The 24598-nt window shown below is 42.0% G+C and overlaps 2 protein-coding genes across 4 annotated transcripts in view; one reads left to right on the top strand and one right to left on the bottom strand.

The window, feature by feature from the left end:
* The first annotated feature begins 1238 nt into the window (after nucleotides 1-1238).
* On the top strand, nucleotides 1239-20270 carry LOC119475768 (dachshund homolog 2-like). 3 transcript variants are annotated; one of them, XR_005203862.1, is made up of 12 exons: nucleotides 1239-1841; nucleotides 7441-7550; nucleotides 11618-11743; nucleotides 11853-11993; nucleotides 12096-12250; nucleotides 12473-12617; nucleotides 13409-13462; nucleotides 14204-14361; nucleotides 15426-15573; nucleotides 15726-15751; nucleotides 16621-16728; nucleotides 17140-17199. XR_005203862.1 is itself a non-coding variant. In XM_037748777.1 (12 exons), the coding sequence occupies exons 1-12, from the start codon at nucleotides 1366-1368 to the stop codon at nucleotides 18533-18535; spliced, it is 1710 nt and encodes a 569-aa protein (XP_037604705.1). In that variant the 5' UTR covers nucleotides 1239-1365; the 3' UTR covers nucleotides 18536-20270. The 3 variants fall into 3 exon arrangements, 2 of the variants coding, with proteins under 2 accessions (XP_037604705.1, XP_037604704.1); XM_037748777.1 differs by lacking the exon at nucleotides 15726-15751 and adding an exon at nucleotides 18498-20270 and having other exon boundaries at nucleotides 12105-12250; XM_037748776.1 differs by lacking the exon at nucleotides 15726-15751 and adding an exon at nucleotides 18498-20270.
* Nucleotides 20271-22047: 1777 nt separating this feature from the next.
* The window catches only part of ik (IK cytokine), an 8840-nt gene continuing 6289 nt past the window's right edge, over nucleotides 22048-24598 (bottom strand). The window contains exons 15-20 of the mRNA XM_037749088.1: nucleotides 24555-24598; nucleotides 24315-24372; nucleotides 23793-23881; nucleotides 23601-23709; nucleotides 23446-23480; nucleotides 22048-22480 (exon numbers count right to left, since the gene is read on the bottom strand). The exon at nucleotides 24555-24598 is cut by the window's right edge and continues 40 nt beyond it. Coding sequence (XP_037605016.1) covers nucleotides 22453-22480; nucleotides 23446-23480; nucleotides 23601-23709; nucleotides 23793-23881; nucleotides 24315-24372; nucleotides 24555-24598 — 363 coding nt within the window. The 3' untranslated portion in view covers nucleotides 22048-22452. The remainder of the gene's footprint in view (nucleotides 22481-23445; nucleotides 23481-23600; nucleotides 23710-23792; nucleotides 23882-24314; nucleotides 24373-24554) is intronic.

The following is a 24598-nucleotide window of genomic DNA, read 5'->3' as shown; positions in this document are numbered from 1 at the left end:
GTGTTTTAGATCAATAGATAATATGGACGTGATGCGTTCAGGTGTTTTAGATCAATAGATAATATAGACGTGATGCGTTCAGGTGTTATAGATCAATAGATAATATAGACGTGATGCGTTCAGGTGTTATAGATCAATAGATAATATGGACGTGATGCGTTCAGGTGTTATAGATCAATAGATAATATAGACGTGATGCGTTCAGGTGTTTTAGATCAATAGATAATATGGATGTGATGCGTTCAGGTGACATTTAATCTGCTCTGCTCTGTAAAGGTTAATTTGATGCTTTTAATTTGATGCTGCGCCTTTAATTTGAAACTCAGCTGATGTATGAGGTGGGTTTCTTTTCTTCCTGATTAAAAAAAGATGAATTAATTATGTGTTCTGGATAACGGCTCTCACCTGATGAACATCACCGACAGGCTTCAATAACAACATGTTAATGTTTAAACAAGTTAAAAACACAACAAACCGTCTATAAATGTCAATAAATTACTAAAAACTAGCCTAATTTATTCATAAATAAACAACCAGAAGGAGACAAACAGTAATATAATATTAATGATGTGATGAAATAAATATATGTAATAAAAGAAACTAAAATATTTGTTATTATTATTATTATTATTATTAATAATAATATAATAATTATAGTATTATATTATTATTATTCATAATATAATAAGTTATTAATATTATTATTATTATTATTATTAATAATAATAATAATAATAATAATAATAATAAATGTCCTGAAATACTTCTATCGGAGCTAACAGTACTTAATTTAAGGAGTATTCAGTAATATTCTGCCTTAATTTGTAATACTCCTTAACAGTCCACATTCATTTTATTGATATATTATATTTTATTGATTTATTTATATTTTTATATATTTATTTATTTATTTATTTATTTATTTATTTATTTATTCATTTATATATTTATTTATTTATTCATTCATAGATTTATTTATTTATTTATATTTATTTATTCATTTATATATTTATTTATTCATCTATTTTTTTATTTTTTTTATTTTTTTATTTATTCATTTAAATCTTGTTTTAATCCAAAATTAGCTGTCAATCATTCACCTGTCAGACTCCCGGTCCAGAAGCCCCGCCCCCTGAGCGCGTCCTCTCAGCCAATGGGAGGCCTGTCCGTGTGCGGTCCCGGCCTGTGATTGGCTGGGCTCTGATTGGTTGTGTGTGGGACAGAGAGCAGGAGGAGGAGAGAGAGAGAGAGTCAGTCTGAGTGGCGGGAACAGAGAGAGACAGAGCTGAGAGGAGAGGAGGAGAAGAGACATCACCTTCATCTTCTTCATCCTCTTCTTGGTGGTTTCCTCTCTAACATCCTGACATGGACCGGACCTCCAGCCCCTCCACCGACCCTCTCTTCCACTCCGACCCGCCCTACAGCGCTCCCATCCCGGCCAGCTCCCCGCGCCGCCCCGCTGCTCACCTGTCCGGAGCTCACCTGAGCAGCAGCAGCAGCAGCACCGCTCCCCCTCCTCCTCCTCCTCCTCCTCCTCCTGCTCCTCAGACGGAGTGTCAGCTGGTGGAGGTCCACGGGGTGAAGGTGGCCTCGTTCCAGGTGAACGGTGTGGAGCTGATCTGCCTGCCGCAGGTGTTCGAGCTGTTCCTGAAGCACCTGGTGGGCGGCCTGCACACCGTCTACACCAAGCTGAAGCGGCTGAGCATCAGCCCGGTGGTCTGCAGCGTGGAGCAGGTCCGAGTCCTGCGGGGGCTGGGAGCCATCCAGCCGGGAGTCAACCGCTGCAAGCTCATCACCAGGGCCGACTTCCAGGCGCTCTACCGGGACTGCACCAACGCCAGGTGGGCAGGGACACTCAGAGGGACACAGAGACACTCAGAGGGACACAGAGACACAGAGACACTCAGAGGGACACAGAGACACTCAGAGGGACACAGAGACACAGAGACACTCAGAGGGACACAGAGACACTCAGAGGGACACAGAGACACAGAGACACAGAGACACTCAGAGAGACACAGAGACACTCAGAGGGACACAGAGACACAGAGACACTCAGAGAGACACAGAGACACTCAGAGGGACACAGAGACACTCAGAGAGACACAGAGACACTCAGAGGGACACAGAGACACAGAGACACTCAGAGAGACACAGAGACACTCAGAGGGACACAGAGACACAGAGACACTCAGAGACACTCAGAGGGACACAGAGACACTCAGAGGGACACAGAGACACAGAGACACTCAGAGACACTCAGAGGGACACAGAGACACAGAGACACTCAGAGAGACACAGAGACACTCAGAGGGACACAGAGACACAGAGACACTCAGAGACACTCAGAGGGACACAGAGACACTCAGAGGGACACAGAGACACAGAGACACTCAGAGGGACACAGAGACACTCAGAGACACTCAGAGGGACACAGAGACACTCAGAGGGACACAGAGACACAGAGACACTCAGAGAGACACAGAGACACTCAGAGAGACACAGAGACACTCAGAGGGACACAGAGACACAGAGACACTCAGAGGGACACAGAGACACTCAGAGACACTCAGAGGGACACAGAGACACTCAGAGGGACACAGAGACACACAGAGGGACACAGAGACACAGAGACACTCAGAGGGACACAGAGACACTCAGAGGGACTCAGAGACACTCAGAGGGACACAGAGACACAGAGACACTCAGAGACACTCAGAGACACTCAGAGGGACACAGAGACACTCAGAGGGACACAGAGACACTCAGAGACACTCAGAGACACTCAGAGGGACACAGAGACACTCAGGGACACTCAGAGACACTCAGAGGGACACAGAGACACTCAGAGACACTCAGAGGGACACAGAGACACTCAGAGACACTCAGAGGGACACAGAGAGACACAGAGAGACACCGAGAGACACTCAGAGGGACACAGAGACACTCAGAGAGACACAGAGGGACACCGAGACACTCGGAGACACTCAGAGGGACACAGAGACACAGAGACACTCAGAGAGACACAGAGACACTCAGAGACACCGGGACACTCAGAGACACTCAGAGAGACACAAAGACACTCAGAGAGACAGAGACACTGAGAGACACTCAGAGGGACACCGAGAGTCTTACCGAGACACAGAGACACAGAGACACAGAGACACAGAGAGACACGCCGAGAGACATCGAGACACACCGAGACACTCAGAGAGACACTCAGAGAGACACTCAGAGAGACACCGAGACACACAGAGACACCAAGAGACACACCGAGAGACACAGAGACACCAAGAGATACCAAGAGACACACCGAGAGACACAGAGACACCAAGAGACACACGGAGACACCAAGAGACACCGAGACACCGAGAGACACCGAGACACCAAGAGCCACACCATAATACACAGAGACACATGGAGACACCGAGAGACACACTCAGAGACACCCCGAGACACTGAGAGACACATCGAGAGAAACTGAGAGACACACCGAGACACACCGGGACACACCGAAACACACCGGGACACACCGAGAGACACATCGAGACACACCGAGACACACATACAGAGACACACAGAGACACACCGAGACACACAGAGACACACAGAGGGATACACCAGGACACACCAAGAGACACTCAGAGGGAGAAGTGTAAAACGGGCTGTTGTTATCATGGAGTCGGGTTCAGCAGGTTAAAGATGCTCATTAAATTAAATAAATGAAACACACTTAATGAATTGACCTGTTTTAAACTAAATAAAAATATTAATCACAATTATTTTCAAAGAATATTTTCTTCATTAATAAAACTTGAAAACTAATAAATCACTTTAAATGATTGTTTTTATTCCTTTATTTCTGTGAACTAATGTAACATGAAGATCTGAATCTTTACTTCTTATTGAACTACTGATCCACATTAGTCCCGTCCTCCAAGAGGACATTCAGAGTCCCCACATTAAACCACATCAGGCTGAAGAACGCGTCTGTCCATCAGTCCATCCTGTTGCTGAATAATAATGAATGAGCTGCTAAAGACGTGTAGATCCAGAGGACAGATGATGTTGTGACGGGTTATGTATGATAATGGAGATGTGTTGTGTTTTGTGTCTGATGGGTGTGTACGGACAGGATGTCTGTTAGATGTGCACTTTCTCTCAAACGGAGCTGTCTAGGGATGCAAAATGAATTTCAGTGCAAACTGACAATGAAGTCGTATCGTATCGTAAATATATATATAATATCAATGATATTAATAATACCATCATATATATTAAAGTGTAATTATCCATAAATGTAGAATAAGTGTTTTAAACATGACCTCTTTGTGTGATTATTGATCGACTATAGAACTGAAACACGTCATCAGATAAAAACAGACTTTATTCATAAATTCATGTTTCAGCATAAAATAATATATTATAATAATTAAATAATAATAATTATAAAATAATTAATATATTATAATATTATATATTAAGAGAATTGTGCAAATATTTGTGCAGCAGAAGTCCGTCATGAAACTCCTGCAGCCGTAATGTGTCTACTATATATGATATATACTGCGTGTATATATCATATATACTATATATATATAGTTATTGAATGATAAGTACAGAATACATAATAATATAATAAATTAGATGTGTTATCGCAGGGCTGCTACTATCAATTATGTTCATCATTGATTTCTCTGCTGATTATTAATTAATATAAAAATGTCATAAATAGTGAAAAATGTCCATTTTACTGTGAAATCAAACAGGAAGTCAGAGACGGAGAAGGAATCCGTTATTTTGACTGAAACAATAATTATTAAAATATTTGCTGCATACTTTTATTTCAACCGACTCGTTGCTGCCGCTCTAACAGATATACTAATATTAATATTAATATTAATATTAATATTAATATTAATATACAAACAGACAACTGGACGGTGATTTTATTTTCTAAGAGGTGAAACAACAATAAAATAAAACTGATCAGATCATTTATTAAATCCTCGTCAGGTCTAACAGATCATTTAGTCTTTATCTAATAATTCATTCATTTAGTGAATATTATATATTATATTATATAATATAATATAATATAATATAATACATCTCACTCAGTGTGATTGTTTATCTGGACAACAAATGATTAAATATTGAATTATGTCTTTTATTTTAACCCTTTAACGACCGGTTGAAGCCGCGACGCCTTCAACACTAAAACTAATAAATATAGTATTTATTAGTTTTCTGCTTTTCTGTTCACATTTATCTCAGAGGGCTCGTTTATATTCACCTCTAACGGTTCCTTCGAGATCAGGATCAATCAGGGTCAGGATCAGCATCAGGATCAATCAAGATCAGCATCAGGATCAATCAGGATCATGGTCAATCAGGATCCATCAGGATCAGCATTAGGATTCTGTCAGGACTCACCTGTGAAGCTGCGTCTGGGGGATGAAAACAGTCGTTAATCCAGTTTAATTATAAATCTGTATCAGTTTAATTCTAGAACTAAAACTCACCTGTCAGGTGACGTCAGACCACCTGACCTGAACCGTGTCACATGACCTGACTAACATTCTACTGACACACCTGGAGGCCACACACACATTCACTTAAAGTGACATAAAGAGAGTGTGTGTGTGTGTGTGTGTGTGTGTGTGTGTGTGTGTGTGTGTGTGTGTGTGTGTGTGTGTGTGTGAGTGTGTGTGTGTGTGTGTGCGTGCGTGCGCGCGCGTGTGTGTTTAGGATCAAAATGTTTTTTTCTTTGATGATCAAATTATGTAAATGAGCTTCGACTAATTATGGGATTAACGGAGAGAGGCTGTGTGTGTGTGTGTGTGTGTGTGTGTGTGTGTGTTAATCATCTTTAATCTCCTGGTTCTCATTAAACTGAGGACGGTAAACTGGTGATGTGACGGTGAGGAAATGTTCCCGCCGGTTAATAAACCTGTGACATCACCGGTGTTACCGATTCCTCCGGTTACTAGAAGAGATGGCGGTCAGTATGTGCAGAGCGCCGACTCTGATCTTCACCGTCAGGAGGCGGTGACTCCGGTCTCTCCGGTGAGTCCGGTCTCTCCGGTCCCGTCAACCAGTATCTGTTGTGCTCCTGCAGCTGGAGCACCGCTGCATGAGAGGCACCAATCTTAATGTTGTCGGTTAACGGTTAAGAACATTTTTAAACATTAGCGTCCCTACTAACGTCTCCTCTGATTTAATGTACACATTCACACTTTTCATTTAAATTTAAACTGGTTAAACTGGGATCAGTGTTTCTGAAAACACTCAGTGTGTTTGTGTGTTTATGTGTGTGTGTGTGTGTGTGTGTGTGTGTGTGTGTGCGTGTGCGCTACATAAAGGACATTTTGTCCCAGTTTAATTAAGTGTGGAACCCCCAACACACACACACACACACACACACACACACAGTAAATTAAATTCCTCAGTGTGTGTGTGTGTGTGTGTGTGTGTGTGTGTGTGTGTGTGTGTGGGCGGGCTGGCTGTCTGGGACCTGTCAATCAAACTCTGACCTGTGTCTACCCCCCGACTGTCACTGTGTGTTCATAAAGCTGAGGCAGCAGGCTGGTCACCACGGCAACCGGCTGGGCAGTCAGTCACTGAGGAGCCTTTAAAGTAATCTGATTACTGTTTTACTTACTACTGCTATGACATCATCAGCTCTGTGTGACATCATCAGTGACATCATCATCTACATAGTGTATTATAAAATATATTTATTTTATATAAAATCATATATATATATATATATATAGTATTAATATATATAGCCAAATATTTTCTTCTTTCTGTCAGTTTAACCGTACATTTTTTAGATTTTTAGGTTTGACTGATTTAACGTGATAATTGATGTTTTCTGTCATCTTACTTTATTTAAAAATGTAACTTCATTTAAAAATGTAACTTTATTTTAAAATGTAACTTCATTTAAAAACTTAACTTCATTTAAAAATGTAACTTTATTTAAAAATTTAACTTTATTTAAAAACGTAACTATTTAAAAATGTAACTTCATTTAACAATGTAACTTTATTTAAAAACTTAACTTTATTTAAAAATGTAACTTTATTTAAAAATGTAACTTTATTTAAAAACGTAACTTCATTTAAAAACTTAACTTTATTTAAAAATGTAACTTTATTTAAAAACCTAACTTCATTTAAAAACGTAACTTTATTTAAAAATGTAACATTATTTAAAAACGTAACTTTATTTAAAAACTTAACTTCATTTAAAAACGTAACTTTATTTACAACGTGTCGACGATCAGACAGACGGTGCGTCTCTTAAAGTCTTCCCCGGGGACGATGGACTCAGGAACATGAACACCGGTGGTTACTGATTTAAGGTGGAATCTTCTCCTTTAAGGTGGTCGGCAGGTTTATTAATAAAGGGCCGTCTTGCTGTGTTTTTCAGCTCTCGACCAGGTCGTCCTCCCAAGAGGACGCTGGGCGTGGCCACGATGACGGACGGCTCCAGACTCCTCCCACATGGCCTGATAAGCCCCGCCCTGCTGTCACAGACAGGTGAGTCAAACAAACCAACACTCACACCACGAGTACTTGTTGTACTATGGCTGATAGTACTCATGGTAGTACTACTTCAAGTAGTAGTATGAGAGTTCATATCACCCGTACTAGTATTAATATCATTAATATCATTATCACTAACCCTGAGGGAGCCGTGTTCAATAACGTGATCAGAGCAGAGATCCTGATGAAGACGTGTTAACGAGCCAACGGTTAACGAGATTGTGACGAGATTATGACAAGATTATAATGAGATCATAACGACAACAGAACAAGATCATAACGAGGTCATGACGAGATCATAATGAGATCATAACGACATCAGAACGAGATCATATCGAGGTCATAATGAGATAACGAGCGTGTCCTGAGTGAGTTTTTACAATCAGCAATAGAACATGTGGATGTTTGAACAGCTCAGAGTGATCAGAGTTATAATTAGGACGCTTAATTAGCAGACGTCAACATGACTGACAGATTGGAGTCTCACCCGCAGCACTGTGTGTGTGTGTGTGTGCGTGTGTGTGTGTGTGTGTGTTGCTCGGGGCGACAAGTGTCAAGACTTTGATCTCATGTTGAAAGAAAAGCAGCTTAAGAATATTTTATAAATGAGTGTTACGGTGACATCACAGTCAGGCCTGGCTCTGATTGGACGGTTACCTGTTAGTCATCTATCTATCTTAAGAGCACCATGATGGTTTATTACCTGAGCAGGTAGTGATCAGAGTACATGAGCAGGTAGTGAACAGAGTACCTGAGCAGGTAGTGATCAGAGTACATGAGCAGGTAGTGATCAGAGTACATGAGCAGGTAGTGAACAGAGTACCTGAGCAGGTAGTGAACAGAGTACCTGAGCAGGTAGTGATCAGAGTACCTGAGCAGGTAGTGATCAGAGTACCTGAGCAGGTAGTAAACAGAGTACCTGAGCAGGTAGTGATCAGAGTACCTGAGCAGTTAGTGATCAGAGTACCTGAGCAGGTAGTGAACAGAGTACCTGAGCAGGTAGTGATCAGAGTACCTGAGCAGGTAGTGATCAGAGTACCTGAGCAGGTAGTGATCAGAGTACCTGAGCAGGTAGTGAACAGAGTACCTGAGCAGGTAGTGAACAGAGTACCTGAGCAGGTAGTGAACAGAGTACCTGAGCAGGTAGTGATCAGAGTACCTGAGCAGGTAGTGAACAGAGTACCTGAGCAGGTAGTGATCAGAGTACCTGAGCAGGTAGTGATCAGAGTACCTGAGCAGGTAGTGAACAGAGTACCTGAGCAGGTAGTGATCAGAGTACCTGAGCAGGTAGTGAACAGAGTACCTGAGCAGGTAGTGAACAGAGTACCTGAGCAGGTAGTGAACAGAGTACCTGAGCAGGTAGTGAACAGAGTACCTGAGCAGGTAGTGATCAGAGTACCTGAGCAGGTAGTGAACAGAGTACCTGAGCAGGTAGTGATCAGAGTACCTGAGCAGGTAGTCTTCAGGTATTCTGTGTCTCATTAAGGATCCTCATCAGCTCCAGCAGAGCGTGTCCTGATGAAGACCATGAAAACAGTGGAGAACACTGAAGTCTTTTCATGTTTCTGTTGAGCACAAAGTTTTAATCCAACAGAGACGCTCGGCTGCTCTCACATACCAACCCCCCCCCCGTCACCTCCTGACAGCTCTGACAGCTTCATGAAAACACTCAGCTCTTATTAAAGTGACCGGCGAGGTCAGCGACGGACACATCAAACGAACACACACTTAATTAAAATGTGGTAAAGGTATAAAAGTATATAGTAAAGATAAAAGAGGACGGAGTCACAGAGTCAGACGTCTGCTTGACGCCACGCAGAGAGGTGCATTATGGGTAACACCTCCTTGATGTGTTTAACAGAAGCCGTGAGCCGCTGACTGCTGTTAGCAGAAGGCTAAACTATTAGCAACCCTTTCTCTCCGTCTCTAACGTTAACGGAGGTTCCCATGGTTACATAGGTTCATACATAGGTTATGATGCCTTCAGGCTCCTCTCAGTAAAAATGAGCGTTAGGCGAAGGTGAATCCTGATGTGTTCAAATGTAATCTTGTAAAATGTAGTTTTGGTGATAAACTTGAATAAATCCAGTAGTTTGAAGGAGATGATTTCACAACAATATAAAAGATAATTATGACCTGATTAACGTCATAATAAAACCAGGAGGACGCTGATGGAGGAGTAGATGTTGAAGTACGTGAGATTTATTGTTTTATATTTTACTGTGGTATTAAATTGGAGAATCATGTTTTATATCTCTGGTATCGACTACTACATCTTTGCTATTTTCATATTTGATGTAGTTTGTGGTTTTATGTTTTAAAAGAGACGTTTAATCTCTTTAATCAAAATGAAACTAAACTAAACGTCTCTGAGCTTTTATTCTCTAACAGGAAGACAGATTCATCAAACTGACATGTGTTTATTAGAACATCAGTCAGTGATGCGTTTCCTGTTTGTGGGACAGAGCCTCTGGTTTGATGAACGAGTCAGATATATAACATATATTATTATATATTTGATCAGTATGGATGTTTCTAGTTCTCTCTCCATCAGTAGAGTCAGTCAGAGAGACGGAGCCTTCTGCCAACAGCAGACAACGGGTCATCATGTTTAACCTGTTCAGTCCTCTATAAATATATAAATATATATATATATATACATATATATATATATATATAAATATAAATATATATATACATATTCTAAATGTGTTGCTGTACTCCATAAATGAGTATTAATCAGTGAGACAGCTGTTTATCTTCAATATGATGGGATGAATATATGAGTTTACAGGCCCTGGACTTCTGATGGGAAGAACAAAGTGATGAGAGAGTTGTTGAAAGGCTACGCTAACAGTTTCCCCCCGCTTCCAGTCTTTATGCTAAGCTAAGCTAAAGCACGTAAGGAGTCTCTTGACATTAAATGTTCCAGTTTCAAAGAATGAAAACAGAATAAATCTCCTGCAGCGAAACTCTGAGAACAAAAAGATCAAAACTTTCTGTTTTCGTTCATCAGGAGTTAAACGAGCCGGAGGGTTGGGGGAGGGGGGTCGCTGTCCGTTAGTTAGCGGGAGTCCCTCGTTAATACTAATTGAGTTAATTAGAGGAGGCGATTAATTGGGCCAAGTGGCTGCAGGGAGAGAGAGCTGGTCGAGAGACAGCGACAGTCACTGGAGACGTTCAGGCTGCCGGTGTTATTAATTATTGATCAGTCACAACTCCTCAAAACATCTGGAACGTTTACCTTCATCTTCATCTTCATCTTCATCTTCATCTTCTTCTTCACCTTCATCTTCATCTTCTTCTCTGAATGTAAAAACATCTGATGAAAATGTACAAGAATGAAATAGAGGCAGAATAATAATTAATTCTCAAAATCTCAGATTAAACTTCCTGCTCTGAACCTTCAGACAAACTTATATGTAAACATTACGTAAAAAAACATTGCGGAAAACGGCGTTGCGGAAAACAAATCTACAGAAAACAACGTTACGGAAAACAACGTTACGGAAAACGACGTTACGGAAAACGACGTTACGGAAAACGACGTTACGAAAACGACGTTATGGAAAACAACGTTACGGAAAACGACGTTACGGAAAACGACGTTACGGAAAACAACGTTACGGAAAACAACGTTACGGAAAACAACGTTACGGAAAACAACATTACAGAAAACAACGTTACGAAAACAACGTTACGGAAAACAATGTTACGGAAACGTTACCTTACAGAAACGTTACTTTACAAAAAACTTTACATAGAAAAACGTTACGTAGAACAACGTTAGGTAGAACAACGTTACGTAGAAAAACGTTACGTAGAAAAACGTTACGTAGAAAAACATTACGTAGAACAACGCTGCGTAGAACAGCGTTACGTAGAACAGTGTTACGTAGAACAGCGTTACGTAGAACAGCGTTACGTAGAACAGCGTTACGTAGAACAGCGTTACGTAGAACAGCGTTACGAAACCTGGACCACCTGGACTGGACTCAGGTGTCTCACCTGGACTGGACTCACCTGTCTCACCTGGTCTCCAACGTGTCTCTTCTCTGCAGGTCTGACGGCGGCGGCGATGGCCGAGGCTCTGAAGCTGCAGAAGATGAGGATGATGATGGGTTTCCACGGCAACAGCGATCATCTCCGACAGCACAACGGAGCCGATTCAGAGAACGATGACACAGGTACGACTTCACATCTTCATCATGACATCATCAATCATCCGTCTCCGAACCTCCTTCTTTCCTTTCCTCGTCTCCTCATCTCCTCTCTTGTCTCCTCTCCTTGCTGTAGGAGGCAGTGAAGGCTCCTGGGAGAAGGAGCAGCGCCTCCTCTCTCCTCCTCCTCCCTCCTCCTCAGTTGTGGCGCCTCCTCCTGGTTCGGCGTGTCTCCACCTCAACACGCTGCAGCATCACAGCGCGCTATTGGCTAACCGTGAGTCACAGCTCTCCTCTGATTGGATAAGTCAATGTCTTTTTTTGTATTGTTAGCTTAGCATCGTAGCATCCTTCTGTCTCTCTGACTCCGCCTCCTAAGGTCTGTCAGACTTTCCTTTTATGGTCATGCCACACCCCCTCCTCCCTGTGGGCCTGCCCCCTGCCAGCGTTGCCATGGCGATGAACCAGATGAGTCAGCTGAGCAGTTTGGCAAACATGGCCGCCATGTCACATGTTCAGATGGAAGACAGCAAGGTGACTGCAAGCTCACACCGCTAGCGCTGATGCTAACAGTACTCTAGTGTTATAAGTGCTAATGCTAACATTGAGAACTAATGCTAACAGGGCTAATGCTAGAAGTGCTAATGCTAGAAGGGCTAGCAGTCCTGTTGGTAAAAAAGAAAGAAAGTAAAAACTGCTACTGTCACTGCTAACCACACAGATGCTAACAGAGCTAAGCTAACCCTCTGTGTTCAGGCGTCTCCTCCAGGAAGTCCCTCCCCCTGCCCCTCCCCCAGTGATGATGAGCTCCACCACCGAGAACCAACCAGCCAATCACCTTCCAGAGCATCTTCATCAGCCTCATCATCACCTCCTCCTCCAGCACACACACCGGAGCCGGGTCAGCACACACAAACCGGACTTAAAGGGACTGTTTGTAACTTCTTACACGTATAAATCTACCGGGTCGGTTTCCCATGGTCTCTCGTGTGTCTCATGGTCTCTCGTGTGTCTCATGGTCTCTCGTGTGTCTCATGGTCTCTCGTGTGTCTCATGGTCTCTCGTGTGTCTCATGGTCTCTCGTGTGTCTCATGGTCTCTCGTGTGTCTCATGGTCTCTCGTGTGTCTCCTGGTCTGTCGTGTGTCTCATGGTCTCTCGTGTGTCTCATGGTCTCTCGTGTGTCTCATGGTCTCTCGTGTGTCTCATGGTCTCTCGTGTGTCTCATGGTCTCTCGTGTGTCTCCTGGTCTCTCGTGTGTCTCCGCTGTTCAGACTCAGACTCCAACACAAACTCCAGTGAAGCACCAAAACCTCTTGGTTGTATCTGGTGAAGCTGTTAAACAGTGTTGGCCGCGGTCAGAGGACGCGGGGGAGACCGTAGTAACATTACTGCCAAGCAGCTGAAATATAGAGTGATATGGTGCTTTTAGCTGACGTGTGTCTCCTCACTGTGTTGAGTGATGCTCCTTCATGTCTATGTAGAGCGAGCACAAGCGCCAGCAACAGGACGCTGACTTTAGTTGACTTAACGGACACAGGTGAAGCTGTTAACAAGACACTTAGGATTCTTACTAACAGTCCCTTTAATGACGTTAATATAATAAATATACTATAAATATACCAACGTGAGTCCAGCTGAATACAAACACGGGATTATAATAATGTAACTTTGTGTTGTGATGAACTCCACAGACGGAGAGATTGCAGAGCGAGAAAACAACTTTAAAAAGGTGTCGAGAGAAAAAGGTAAGAGAGTGTTTGAGGACAGGAAGTGACCTCCTCTGTTGGTAACCATGGTGACGTGTTAGTAACCATGGTGACGTGTCAGTAACCATGGTGACGTGTTACTAACCATGGTGACATGTTTAGCGGGCGGAGCGTTAAGTGGAGGCAGAATAATTCTCTGAACACGTTAGCTAACGCTGGCTAGCAAGTATTGTTGTCTTGTTTTTATTACAATGGCTGAAGAAGATCCTAGTTTCTATAGATCCACTTCATCATAAACATTCAAACCAGCAGTGTTATTTGTGCTGGTGAGCCATAACTATTCTATAAAATATATATAAGACGAGCACCTTTAACACTTAACGTGTTTGGTGTTACTGAAAAGCAGTGGATCAGATGAATATTTCAGAGGTTTGTCTGATCTCATGGAACAGAAACAACAGACACAATAAATAATAGAAACACACACTTACAGTTAATCCAGGTCACAGATACTGTGTGTGTTACATCCCTGTACTTGTGTACTTGTGAGGGTCCTAGCTGAGGTAATGTATTCCCAATGTCCTCAGTACTGAGGTCTTAAACACCGCACCGGTCCTCACGAAGACACATATACAAACACACACACACACACACACCCAGAGACAAAGTGCTCATGAATTTTACAAACAGGAATCTTTCCTCCACCTTTTATAAAACCTCTTTAAATGTTCAACAGGTTGTTTGTTTCTTGAGTTGTTTTTTTGACCTTCCTACCTGCAGACGACATCCAGTTGCCCCTCCCCCTCGTCAAACCGACCTATGAGAGGCTGCCGCTCACCTCTCAGCCACTGTCAATCAACCACGCAAACCCCACCTTTGCTCCGTTCCTGTTGGCTGAGGGTCTGTCATCCATGGAGACGCTGCTGACCAACATACAGGTGACAGAGAGTTACCTGAAATAACTTAGAGACAAAAACATAGAACGAGAAGATAATGTAGAAACAGTAACGTACAGACAGTATCATGGAGATGATAACGTACAGATGATAACGTACAAACAGTATCATGGAGACGATAACGTACTGACGATAACGTACAGACAGTATCATGGAGACGATAACGTACAGATGATAACGTACAGACAGTATCATGGAGACGATAACGTACAGACGATAACGTACAGACAGTATCATGGAGACGATAACGTACAGACGATAACGTACAGACAGTATCATGGAGACGATAACGTACAGACGATAACGTACAGACAGTATCATGGAGACGATAACGTACAGACAATAACGTACAGATAGTATCATGGAGACGATAACGTACAGACAATTTCATGGAGACGATAACGTACAGACAGTTTCATGGAGACGATAACGTACAGACGATAACATACAGACAGTATCATGGAGACGATAACGTACTCACGATAACGTACAGACAGTATCATGGAGACGATAACGTACAGACGATAACGTACAGACAGTATCATGGAGACGATAACGTACAGACGATAACATACAGACAGTATCATGGAGACGATAACGTACTCACGATAACGTACAGACAGTATCATGGAGACGATAACGTACTGACGATAACGTACAGACAGTATCATGGAGACGATAACGTACAGATGATAACGTACGGACAGAATCGTGGAGATAATAACGTACAGACAGTTTCATGGAGACGATAATGTACAGACGATAACGTACAGACGATAACGTACGGACAGTATCGTGGAAAAAATAACGTACAGACGGTAACGTACAGACGATAACGTACGGACAGCATCGTGGAGACAATAACGTGCAGACAGTATCATGGAGACGGTAACGTACAGACGATAACGTAAAGACAGTATCATGGAGACGATAACGTACAGACGATAACATACAGACAGTATCATGGAGACGATAACGTATGGACGATGACGTAATGTGTCCTATCAGGACGTCTCACCGTGAATCGTCCGTCTGTGTGTCCTCAGGGTCTCCTGAAGGTGGCGGTGGAGAGTTCTCGTTCTCAGGACAAACACAACCAGCTGGAGAGGAAAGAGTTAAAACTGGAGCTGGAGAGAGAGAGAGACGCGAGACAGACACTCCAGAGACAGCTGAGCTCTGAGCTACAGACCAGAGGTGAGACAGGGCTCTAGAGACCAGAGGTGAGACAGGTCAATACAGACCAGAGGTGAGACAGGTCACTACAGACCAAAGGTGAGACAGGTCACTAAAGACCAGAGGTGAGACAGGTCACTAGACCAGAGGTGAGACAGGTCTCTAGACCAGAGGTGAGACAGGTCACTACAGACCAGAGGTGAGACAGGTCACTGCAGACCAGAGGTGAGACAGGTCTCTAGACCAGAGGTGAGACAGGTCACTACAGACCAGAGGTGAGACAGGTCTCTAGACCAGAGGTGAGACAGGTCACTACAGACCAGAGGTGAGACAGGTCTCTAGACCAGAGGTGAGACAGGTCACTAGACCAGAGGTGAGACAGGTCACTACAGACCAGAGGTGAGACAGGTCACTAGACCAGAGGTGAGACAGGTCTCTAGACCAGAGGTGAGACAGGTCACTACAGACCAGAGGTGAGACAGGTCACTAGACCAGAGGTGAGACAGGTCTCTAGACCAGAGGTGAGACAGGTCACTACAGACCAGAGGTGAGACAGGTCACTACAGACCAGAGGTGAGACAGGTCTCTAGACCAGAGGTGAGACAGGTCTCTAGACCAGAGGTGAGACAGGTCACTACAGACCAGAGGTGAGACAGGTCACTACAGACCAGAGGTGAGACAGGTCACTACAGACCAGAGGTGAGACAGGTCTCTAGACCAGAGGTGAGACAGGTCACTACAGACCAGAGGTGAGACAGGTCACTACAGACCAGAGGTGAGACAGGTCTCTAGACCAGAGGTGAGACAGGTCACTAAAGACCAGAGGTGAGACAGGTCACTACAGACCAGAGGTGAGACAGGTCTCTAGACCAGAGGTGAGACAGGTCACTACAGACCAGAGGTGAGACAGGTCACTACAGACCAGAGGTGAGACAGGTCACTACAGACCAGAGGTGAGACAGGTCAATACAGACCAGAGGTGAGACAGGTCAATACAGACCAGAGGTGAGACAGGTCTGTTGTGTTGTTATTATTATGGATGTTGTTATTGTGGTCTGTCGTTGTCAGTGTCGATCCAGAGGAGGCTGAAGAAGGAGAAGAAGTCGAAGAGGAAGCTGCAGGAGGCGTTAGACTTTGAGTCGAGGAGGAGAGAGCAGGTGGAGAGAGCGCTGACAGGTGGAGTATACAGGAGAACAGTAGCATGGAGCTAACGTACAATAACATGGTGCTAACGTACGTTAACACGGTGCTAACGTACATTAACACGGTGATAACGTACGTTAGCACGGTGATAACGTACATTAACACGGTGATAACGTACGTTAGCACCGTGTTAACGTACGTTAACACGGTGCTAACGTACATTAACACGGTGATAACGTACATTAACACGGTGCTAACGTACATTAACACGGTGATAACGTACATTAACACGGTGCTAACGTACATTAACACGGTGATAACGTACGTTAGCACCGTGTTAACGTACATTAACACGGTGTTAACGTACATTAACACGGTGATAACGTACATTAACACGATGATAACGTACATTAACACGGTGCTAAAAAGGTGTTTCTGTTTCAGATGCAGTGATCCCTGACAGCGAACTGGAGAACAAACAGCAGGAAAACTCTGCAGTTCAAGGTAACATCTTATATATATATTATTACTGTATGTATATATACCGTATATATGTATATACGGTATATATATATACACATATATACAGTATATATACATACATCATCGTGTTGGTTTGAGTCTAAACAGTAAAAATATAGAAAAACACCAGAAATAAAATCACTAAATAATAATAATAATAATAATAATAATAATAATAATAATAATAAATAACAGCTGCAGCTGATAGAAATCAATCAATTATTTAGATAATTGATTATCAGTTTTTAATTTATGAAGTGATGATTTGTTTAATATCAATGAACTAAACAAATCAGTGAAATTAAAAAATAATGAAATAATCTGATGAAAACGTCTGAAGATTCACTTTAAATAAAGTGTGTGTGTGTGTGTTTGTGTGTGTGTGTGTGTGTGTGTGTGTGTGTGTGTGTGTGTGTCCACTGTGAAATTGAATGCAGAAAGACAATCCCAGCCCAGCCAGCCGAACACAGAGACGTGATAATAACATTCATTCATCACTGAGACGTTGTTTTATATCGTTAAACTGTCGATATTATAAATCTACAGATGATTTATCGTCTCTATGAAGACAATCTACTGATGAAATAAATATATAACTAATAACTACCAAACAGCTGTTGTTGTAACCGCAGCCTCTACACTGTAAATAATAACTTAACACTATAAATAATAATGTAACACTGTAAATAATAACTTAACACTGTAAATAATAACTTAACACTGTAAATAATAATATAACACTGTAAATAATAATATAACACTAAATAATAATGTAACACTGTAAATAATAACTTAACACTGTAAATAATAACTTAACACTGTAAATAATAATATAACACTGTAAATAATAATGTAACACTGTAAATAATAACTTAACACTGTAAATAATAATATAACACTGTAAATAATAATCTAACACTGTAAATAATAACTTAACACTGTAAATAATAACTTAACACTATAAATAATAATGTAACACTGTAAATAATAATCTAACACTGTAAATAATAACTTAACACTGTAAATAATAATCTAACACTGTAAATAATAATCTAACACTGTAAATAATAACTTAACACTGTAAATAATAATGTAACACTGTAAATAATAACTTAACACTGTAAATAATAATCTAACACTGTAAATAATAATGTAACACTGTAAATAATAATATAACACTGTAAATAATAATCTAATGTGAATTCTGGATTTTGTAGTTTTTCTGGACGGAGTTACAGATGATGAATGGATGAATGAAACTTTACTGTGTTTTACTGCAGAGAACCGACCGTTCAGCAAACCACCACTCCTCTTCTGACCTGTTGAAGGGATGAACTGATGAACTACTGAATCGATGAAGGGATGAACTGATGAAGGGATGAACTGATGAAGGGATGACCTGATGAACCGATGAAGGGATGAACTACTGAACCGATGAAAGGATGAACTGATGAAGGGATGAACCGATGAAGAGATGAACTGATGAACTACTGAACCGATGAAGGGATGAACTGATGAAGGGATGAACCGATGAAGGGATGAACTAATGAATGGATGACCTAATGAAGGGATGAACTACTGAACCGATGAAGGGATGAACTGATGAAGGGATGAACCGATGAAGGGATGAACTACTGAACCGATGAATGGATGAACTGATGAAGGGATGAACCGATGAAGGGATGAACCAATGAAGGGATGAAGAGATGAACTGATGAACTACTGAACCGATGAAGGGATGAACTGATGAAGGGATGAACTAATGAAGGGATGAACAGATGAAGAGATGAACTGATGAAGGGATGAACTAATGAAGGAATGAACTGATGAACCGATGAAGGGATGAACTGATGAAGGGATGAAGAGATGAACTGATGAAGGGATGAACTAATGAACCGATGAAGGGATGAACTGATGAAGGGATGACCTGATGAACGGATGAACTGATGAAGGGATGATGAGCACAGCGAGTAAAGAAGAAGAGTCGGACCTCCTGAAAAAGAAAAGCCGACGATGGAAGAATAAAAAAAGAGGAACTAAATACTCAAAATCCCATCAGCCACCTCTCTCTGCTTCCTGTTTCTAATTATTATTATTATTATCATCATCATTAGAAGGGAGCGCCGTGTCAACAGGACGGGACACTTTGAAAGGGGGAGGAGTTTAAATGTCACCGTCATTGGACCACCTGTGATGTCATCAGGTGAAACACCTGGAGCTGGACAGGACTCCTGTTAGCCCCGCCCCCTGCTGGACCTGCTGACAGTTCCCACCTGTAGGGGGCGGAGTCACACCTGAACGTGTAATTAATGTTTCTGTATTTCATGTTTAGTAGTTAGAAGTGATACAAGTCGTAGTACTGGTACTACCTTCAGTAGTACTTGATGTAGTAGAAGTACTGTTACTGTTCATTTGTCGAGATTCTCGATGTAACAAGTAACGGAACTTAACGAGCTCTGACCCTTAACGAGCTCTGACCCGTAACGAGCTCTGGCCCATAACGAGCTTTGACCCTTAACGAGCTCTGACACATAACGAGCTCTGACCCTTAACGAGCTCTGACCCTTAACGAGCTCTGACCCATAACGAGCTTAACGAGTCCCAGACCTCAGGAGTGACATCCCAGGTTGGGCGTGGTCAGAAGGGCAGCGACAGCCTTAACGAGCTCTGAGGTTTAACGAGTACAGAATCGCAGCCTGTCTGGAGGTTAAAATACTCTGATCACAGGAAGTGATGTCACCACGTAACATAGTGCAGTGTGACGTCACAGACTGGGCGTGGTCAGAAGGGCAGCGACATGCTTAACGAGCTCCGGTCCTTAACGAGGCAGCAGTTACAGCTGATTAGATGATGTTTGTTCTGTTTTTATTTTACAGCTCAATAAACTGTAAAGTTATTATTATTATTATTATTAGTTTTTAACTGTAAATACTGAACGTGTCTGAGTGGGTGTTTAGGGGTCGGGGTTCAGGATGAAATCAGAACAATCGGAGCTCATTTAAACCTTTTCTGTTTCATGTTTACAGAAAATAAAACCAGATTTAAACCTGAAACTTTTCTTGACTTCTTTTTGTTGTTTTATATATATATATATATATATATATATATATACACTGTGTATATATATATATATATATACATATATATATATATATACACACACACTTTTTTTAACAAAACATGTAGAATACACTGTAAAAAAAAAACATCAAAGAAAGATTTTTTCTTTGTTCTTTAGTCAGTTCTGCTCTCTGAATGGTCCAAACACACACACGCACATGCACACACAGTAAAACCTGGAACTAAATCCATCACTATGTAGAAAGGTCAGATTTAACTCTAACACACAGATGAGTGTGTGTGTGTGTGTGTGTGTGTGTGTGTGTGTGTGTGTGTGTGTGTGTGTGTGCGTTACGGGAGATTGATGGAGGTGTGAATTGTGTCGTGACATTAACCCGCTGTGTTTTAGCCCAGTTTTCACTCTCACACACACACCTTGTTGCCACGGCGACCCAGTTAAGTAAATGAGAACGTTGGGTCACCTTTTGGCTTCATCGCCTTACACACACACACACACCTATCTGTGTGTGTGTGTGTGCGTGCGTGTGTGGTGTGATCTGATTGGTCGGCTGAGCCTGTCACTGTGATGAATGTGACCACCGAAGCGGGACGACGAGGACGTCGACCAATCAGAGAGGACGAGAGCGTTTCATCAGAGAACAAAAGAAAACAGAGAAGAGTTTCTGACATCATCACAGGAAGTACTACTGCACATCTGGAGGTAGTACCACTGCACATCTGGAGGTAGTACTACTGCAAATCTGGAGGTAGTACTACTGCACATCTGGAGGTAGTACTACTCTACATCTGGAGGTAGTACTACTGTACATCTCGAGGTAGTACTACTGTACATCTGAAGGTAGTACTACTGCACATCTGAAGGTAGTACTACTGCACATCTGGAGGTAGTACTACTGCACATCTGAAGGTAGTACTACTGTACATCTGGAGGTAGTACTACTGTACATCTGAACTAGTACTAGTGAGGTACTGTGTGTACTAGCTTCACGACTCTGTGATGTATTTAAAGGGTTAAAGAAGACGACTGCTATTTTAAATAAAGTTCGCTGCAGCTTCGTGCTGAACGTTAAATATTAAATATTCCGTGTGTAAATATCAACATCATCAAATTAAAGACAAAAACAGTCAAACTTTGTCTTTGATGTTGAAAAATCAACTTCCTGTTGGAGCCGCCGGTGGGCGGAGCTTCGAGGCCTCGTTAGCCGCTCGTTAACGTCTTCAGAAACATCGTCTCCATATTCATCCGTCCGACTGTCCGTCAACACGCTGCAGGTAATTAACAAACACTCGTTAGCGCTGTTGATGCTAATCTGGAGGATTAATACGTCCGGTCGTCCGTTAAAGACGTTTCTATCGTCAACAACAACAAACACAAAGAGTTTGATCTCTTAACGAGGAGCTGCGTCTTAACGAGCTCAACGACTCCTGAAACAACAGCAGCTCCTTAAGGAGATCAACACACACTAATTACACACACACACACACACACACACACACACACACTTATTAATTAGAACAAACACGCCTCTTAATAATCAGCTGATGTTGATAAACAAACAAACGTCCGAATCTGAAGTTGAAATTTGTTCCACTTTCTAAAAATTACTGTCGATATCAATAAAAATCAGAAAAACCTGAAAAACGTCAGAACATGAACAACGTCACCCGTTTCAGTCCGTCTGTCAAACTCCTCAAAAACAGGAAAACCAGTTATGAACCAGTAGAGGACAAAGACTAAACACAATAAGATCTGTTTCATTGATGTTTAATTATTATTCTATAACATCAGATATCACAAACTAATCAATAACATCATATATCACAAACTAATCAATAACATCAGATATCAAGTTACTAATCAATAACATCAGGTATCACAAACTAATCAATAACATCATATATCAGGTTACTAATCAATAACATCAGGTATCAGGTTACTAATCAATAACATCAGGTATCAGGTTCCTAACAGACATGTCGAGTTATTTAACTTTAAAATGTTTTAATGAAGCTGATCGATCGTCACATTTAATCTTTAAGGTTTTCAACAAAAACTAATAATCACGTCACTGATCAATGACTGATCAATGACTGATCAATGACTGATCAATGACTGATCGTGTTGGACAGCAGCAGAGAGAACGGAGGAAGTCTTCAGTATTTGGGTCTCTTCACGTCCACCCTGAAACACAAACATGTGAACACAATATTTACTGACTGTTGTTGACCTACTGTTGTTTACTGTTGTTTACTACTGTTGACGGACTGTTGTTTTACAGACTTTTGTTGACCGACAGTTGACAGACTGTTGTTTACCGACTGTTGTTTTACTGACTGTTGTTGACCGACTGTTGTTTTACTGACTGTTGTTGACCGACTGTTGATCGACTGTTGTTGACCGACAGTTGACAGACGTTGTTGACCGACTGTTGTTTACCGACTGTTGTTTTACCGACTGTTGTTGACAGACTGTTGTTGACCGACTGTTGTTGACCGACTGTTGTTGACCGACTGTTGTTGACCGACTGTTGTTTTACTGACTGTTGTTGACCGACCGTTGTTTTACTGACTGTTGTTGACCGACTGTTGTTGACTGACTGTTGTTGACCGACTGTTGTTGTACTGACTGTTGTTGACCGACTGTTGTTTTACTGACTGTTGTTGACCGACTGTTGTTTTACTGACTGTTGTTGACCGACTGTTGTTGACTGACTGTTGTTGACCGACTGTTGTTGACTGACTGTTGTTGACCGACTGTTGATCGACTGTTGTTTCCTGACTGATGTTGACCGACTGTTTTTTCCTGACTGCAGTTGACAACTGTTGTTGACGACTGTTTTTTCCTGACTGCAGTTGACCGACTGTAGTTGACCGACTGTAGTTTCCTGACTGTAGTTGACTGACTGTTGTTTCCTGACTGTAGTTGACCGACTGTAGTTTCCTAACTGTAGTTTCCTGACCGTAGTTGACCAACTGTCGTTTACCGACTGTCGTTTACTGACTGTTGTTTACCGACCGCTGTTGACCTACTGTTGCTGACAGACTGTTGTTTACGACCGCCGTTTACCGACTGATTGTAATAAACAGAAATGAGGACTGCATGCTGTGTTCTGATTGGCTGAGCCGATGATGACAGGAAACACTCACCCGTCAGCCTCCATCTTCTTCCTCTTCTCGATGATCTGAAACAGACACAGGATCCACATTAGTTGTTACCATGGCAACCTCTATACACACACACACACACACACACACACACACACACACACATACAGTATATATAGTTGTAGTTGTAAACTCACGGCGCTGATCTTCTTCCACTGTCGGTCCAGTTCTGCCTTCTCATTGGTCTCTTTGAAGCGTCGAGTCTTTCTGCCTTCAGACATCTTGATGCCGTACTGGAAGGCAGCCCTGCAGGGACAAAGCTCACCATCAACACACACACATCAACAAACCTGTCAGTCAGAGCCGAGGGAACAATAAACCCGTCCTACTTTGGCAGCGCCTCCTTGTTGTTCATGTAGTCTGAGTACTCCTCCTGAGTGTCGAAGTCCCACCGACCCAGAGGACCCTTCTTATTACCCTGGAACACACAGCACACACAGGCTGGTTTAGCTCCAACATGAGGACCAGGGCTAGTTCAGCAGCAACATGAGGACCATAGTTTAATCAAACACACACACAGGCTGGTTTAGCTTCAACATGAGGACCAGGGTTAGTTCAACAGCAACATGAGGACCATAGTTTAATCAAACACACACACAGCAGCTGGTTTAGCTTCAACATGAGGACCAGGGTTAGTTCAACAGCAACATGAGGACCATAGTTTAATCAAATACACACAGCGGTTGAACCACCAGTTGAAATACTACGACTTTTGGTCTTTGGTTTAGCTTCAACATGAGGACCATAGTATATATTTCACTTCCTGTTTACACAGATCATCATCAGTCACTCATCTTTACATCCACTGCTGTATTTGACCTCTACTCATGCATGCTGGGAGTTGTAGTTACCTGGTCCATTTTACTGTAGTCCACCTCCTCATCACTGTCCACAGCCAGGTCGTCCATCCTGCACAAACACACACACACTTATAGTACTAATACATGTATGACTGAGTATGAGTATATATATATATATATATATATATATATATATATATATATATATGTGTGTGTGTATTTATTAAGTCAATTATTAGTATTAAAACAAGTGTTGTGTTGATAGTGTGTATTAGTATGTGTGTATCTTACGTAGCAGGGTAACACTCTGCGTATGAGTTTGATCCTCCAAAGAA

This window comes from Sebastes umbrosus, chromosome 17 (assembly GCF_015220745.1).
Source record: "Sebastes umbrosus isolate fSebUmb1 chromosome 17, fSebUmb1.pri, whole genome shotgun sequence".
NCBI classification, from domain to species: domain Eukaryota; kingdom Metazoa; phylum Chordata; class Actinopteri; order Perciformes; family Sebastidae; genus Sebastes; species Sebastes umbrosus.
The sequence above is the reverse complement of the archived record's forward strand: the minus strand, read 5'-3'. Positions and strand labels throughout refer to the sequence as shown.

Bases quoted from the DNA above. Each gene is read 5' to 3' on its own strand.
- LOC119475768 (XM_037748776.1), top strand. From the start codon at position 1,366: ATGGACCGGACCTCCAGCCCCTCCACCGACCCTCTCTTCCACTCCGAC. The intron at 14,362-15,425 runs GTGACAGAGAGT...GTGTGTCCTCAG, and splicing joins CGCTGCTGACCAACATACAG to GGTCTCCTGAAGGTGGCGGT. The intron at 17,200-18,497 runs GTAACATCTTAT...GTTTTACTGCAG, and splicing joins GGAAAACTCTGCAGTTCAAG to AGAACCGACCGTTCAGCAAA.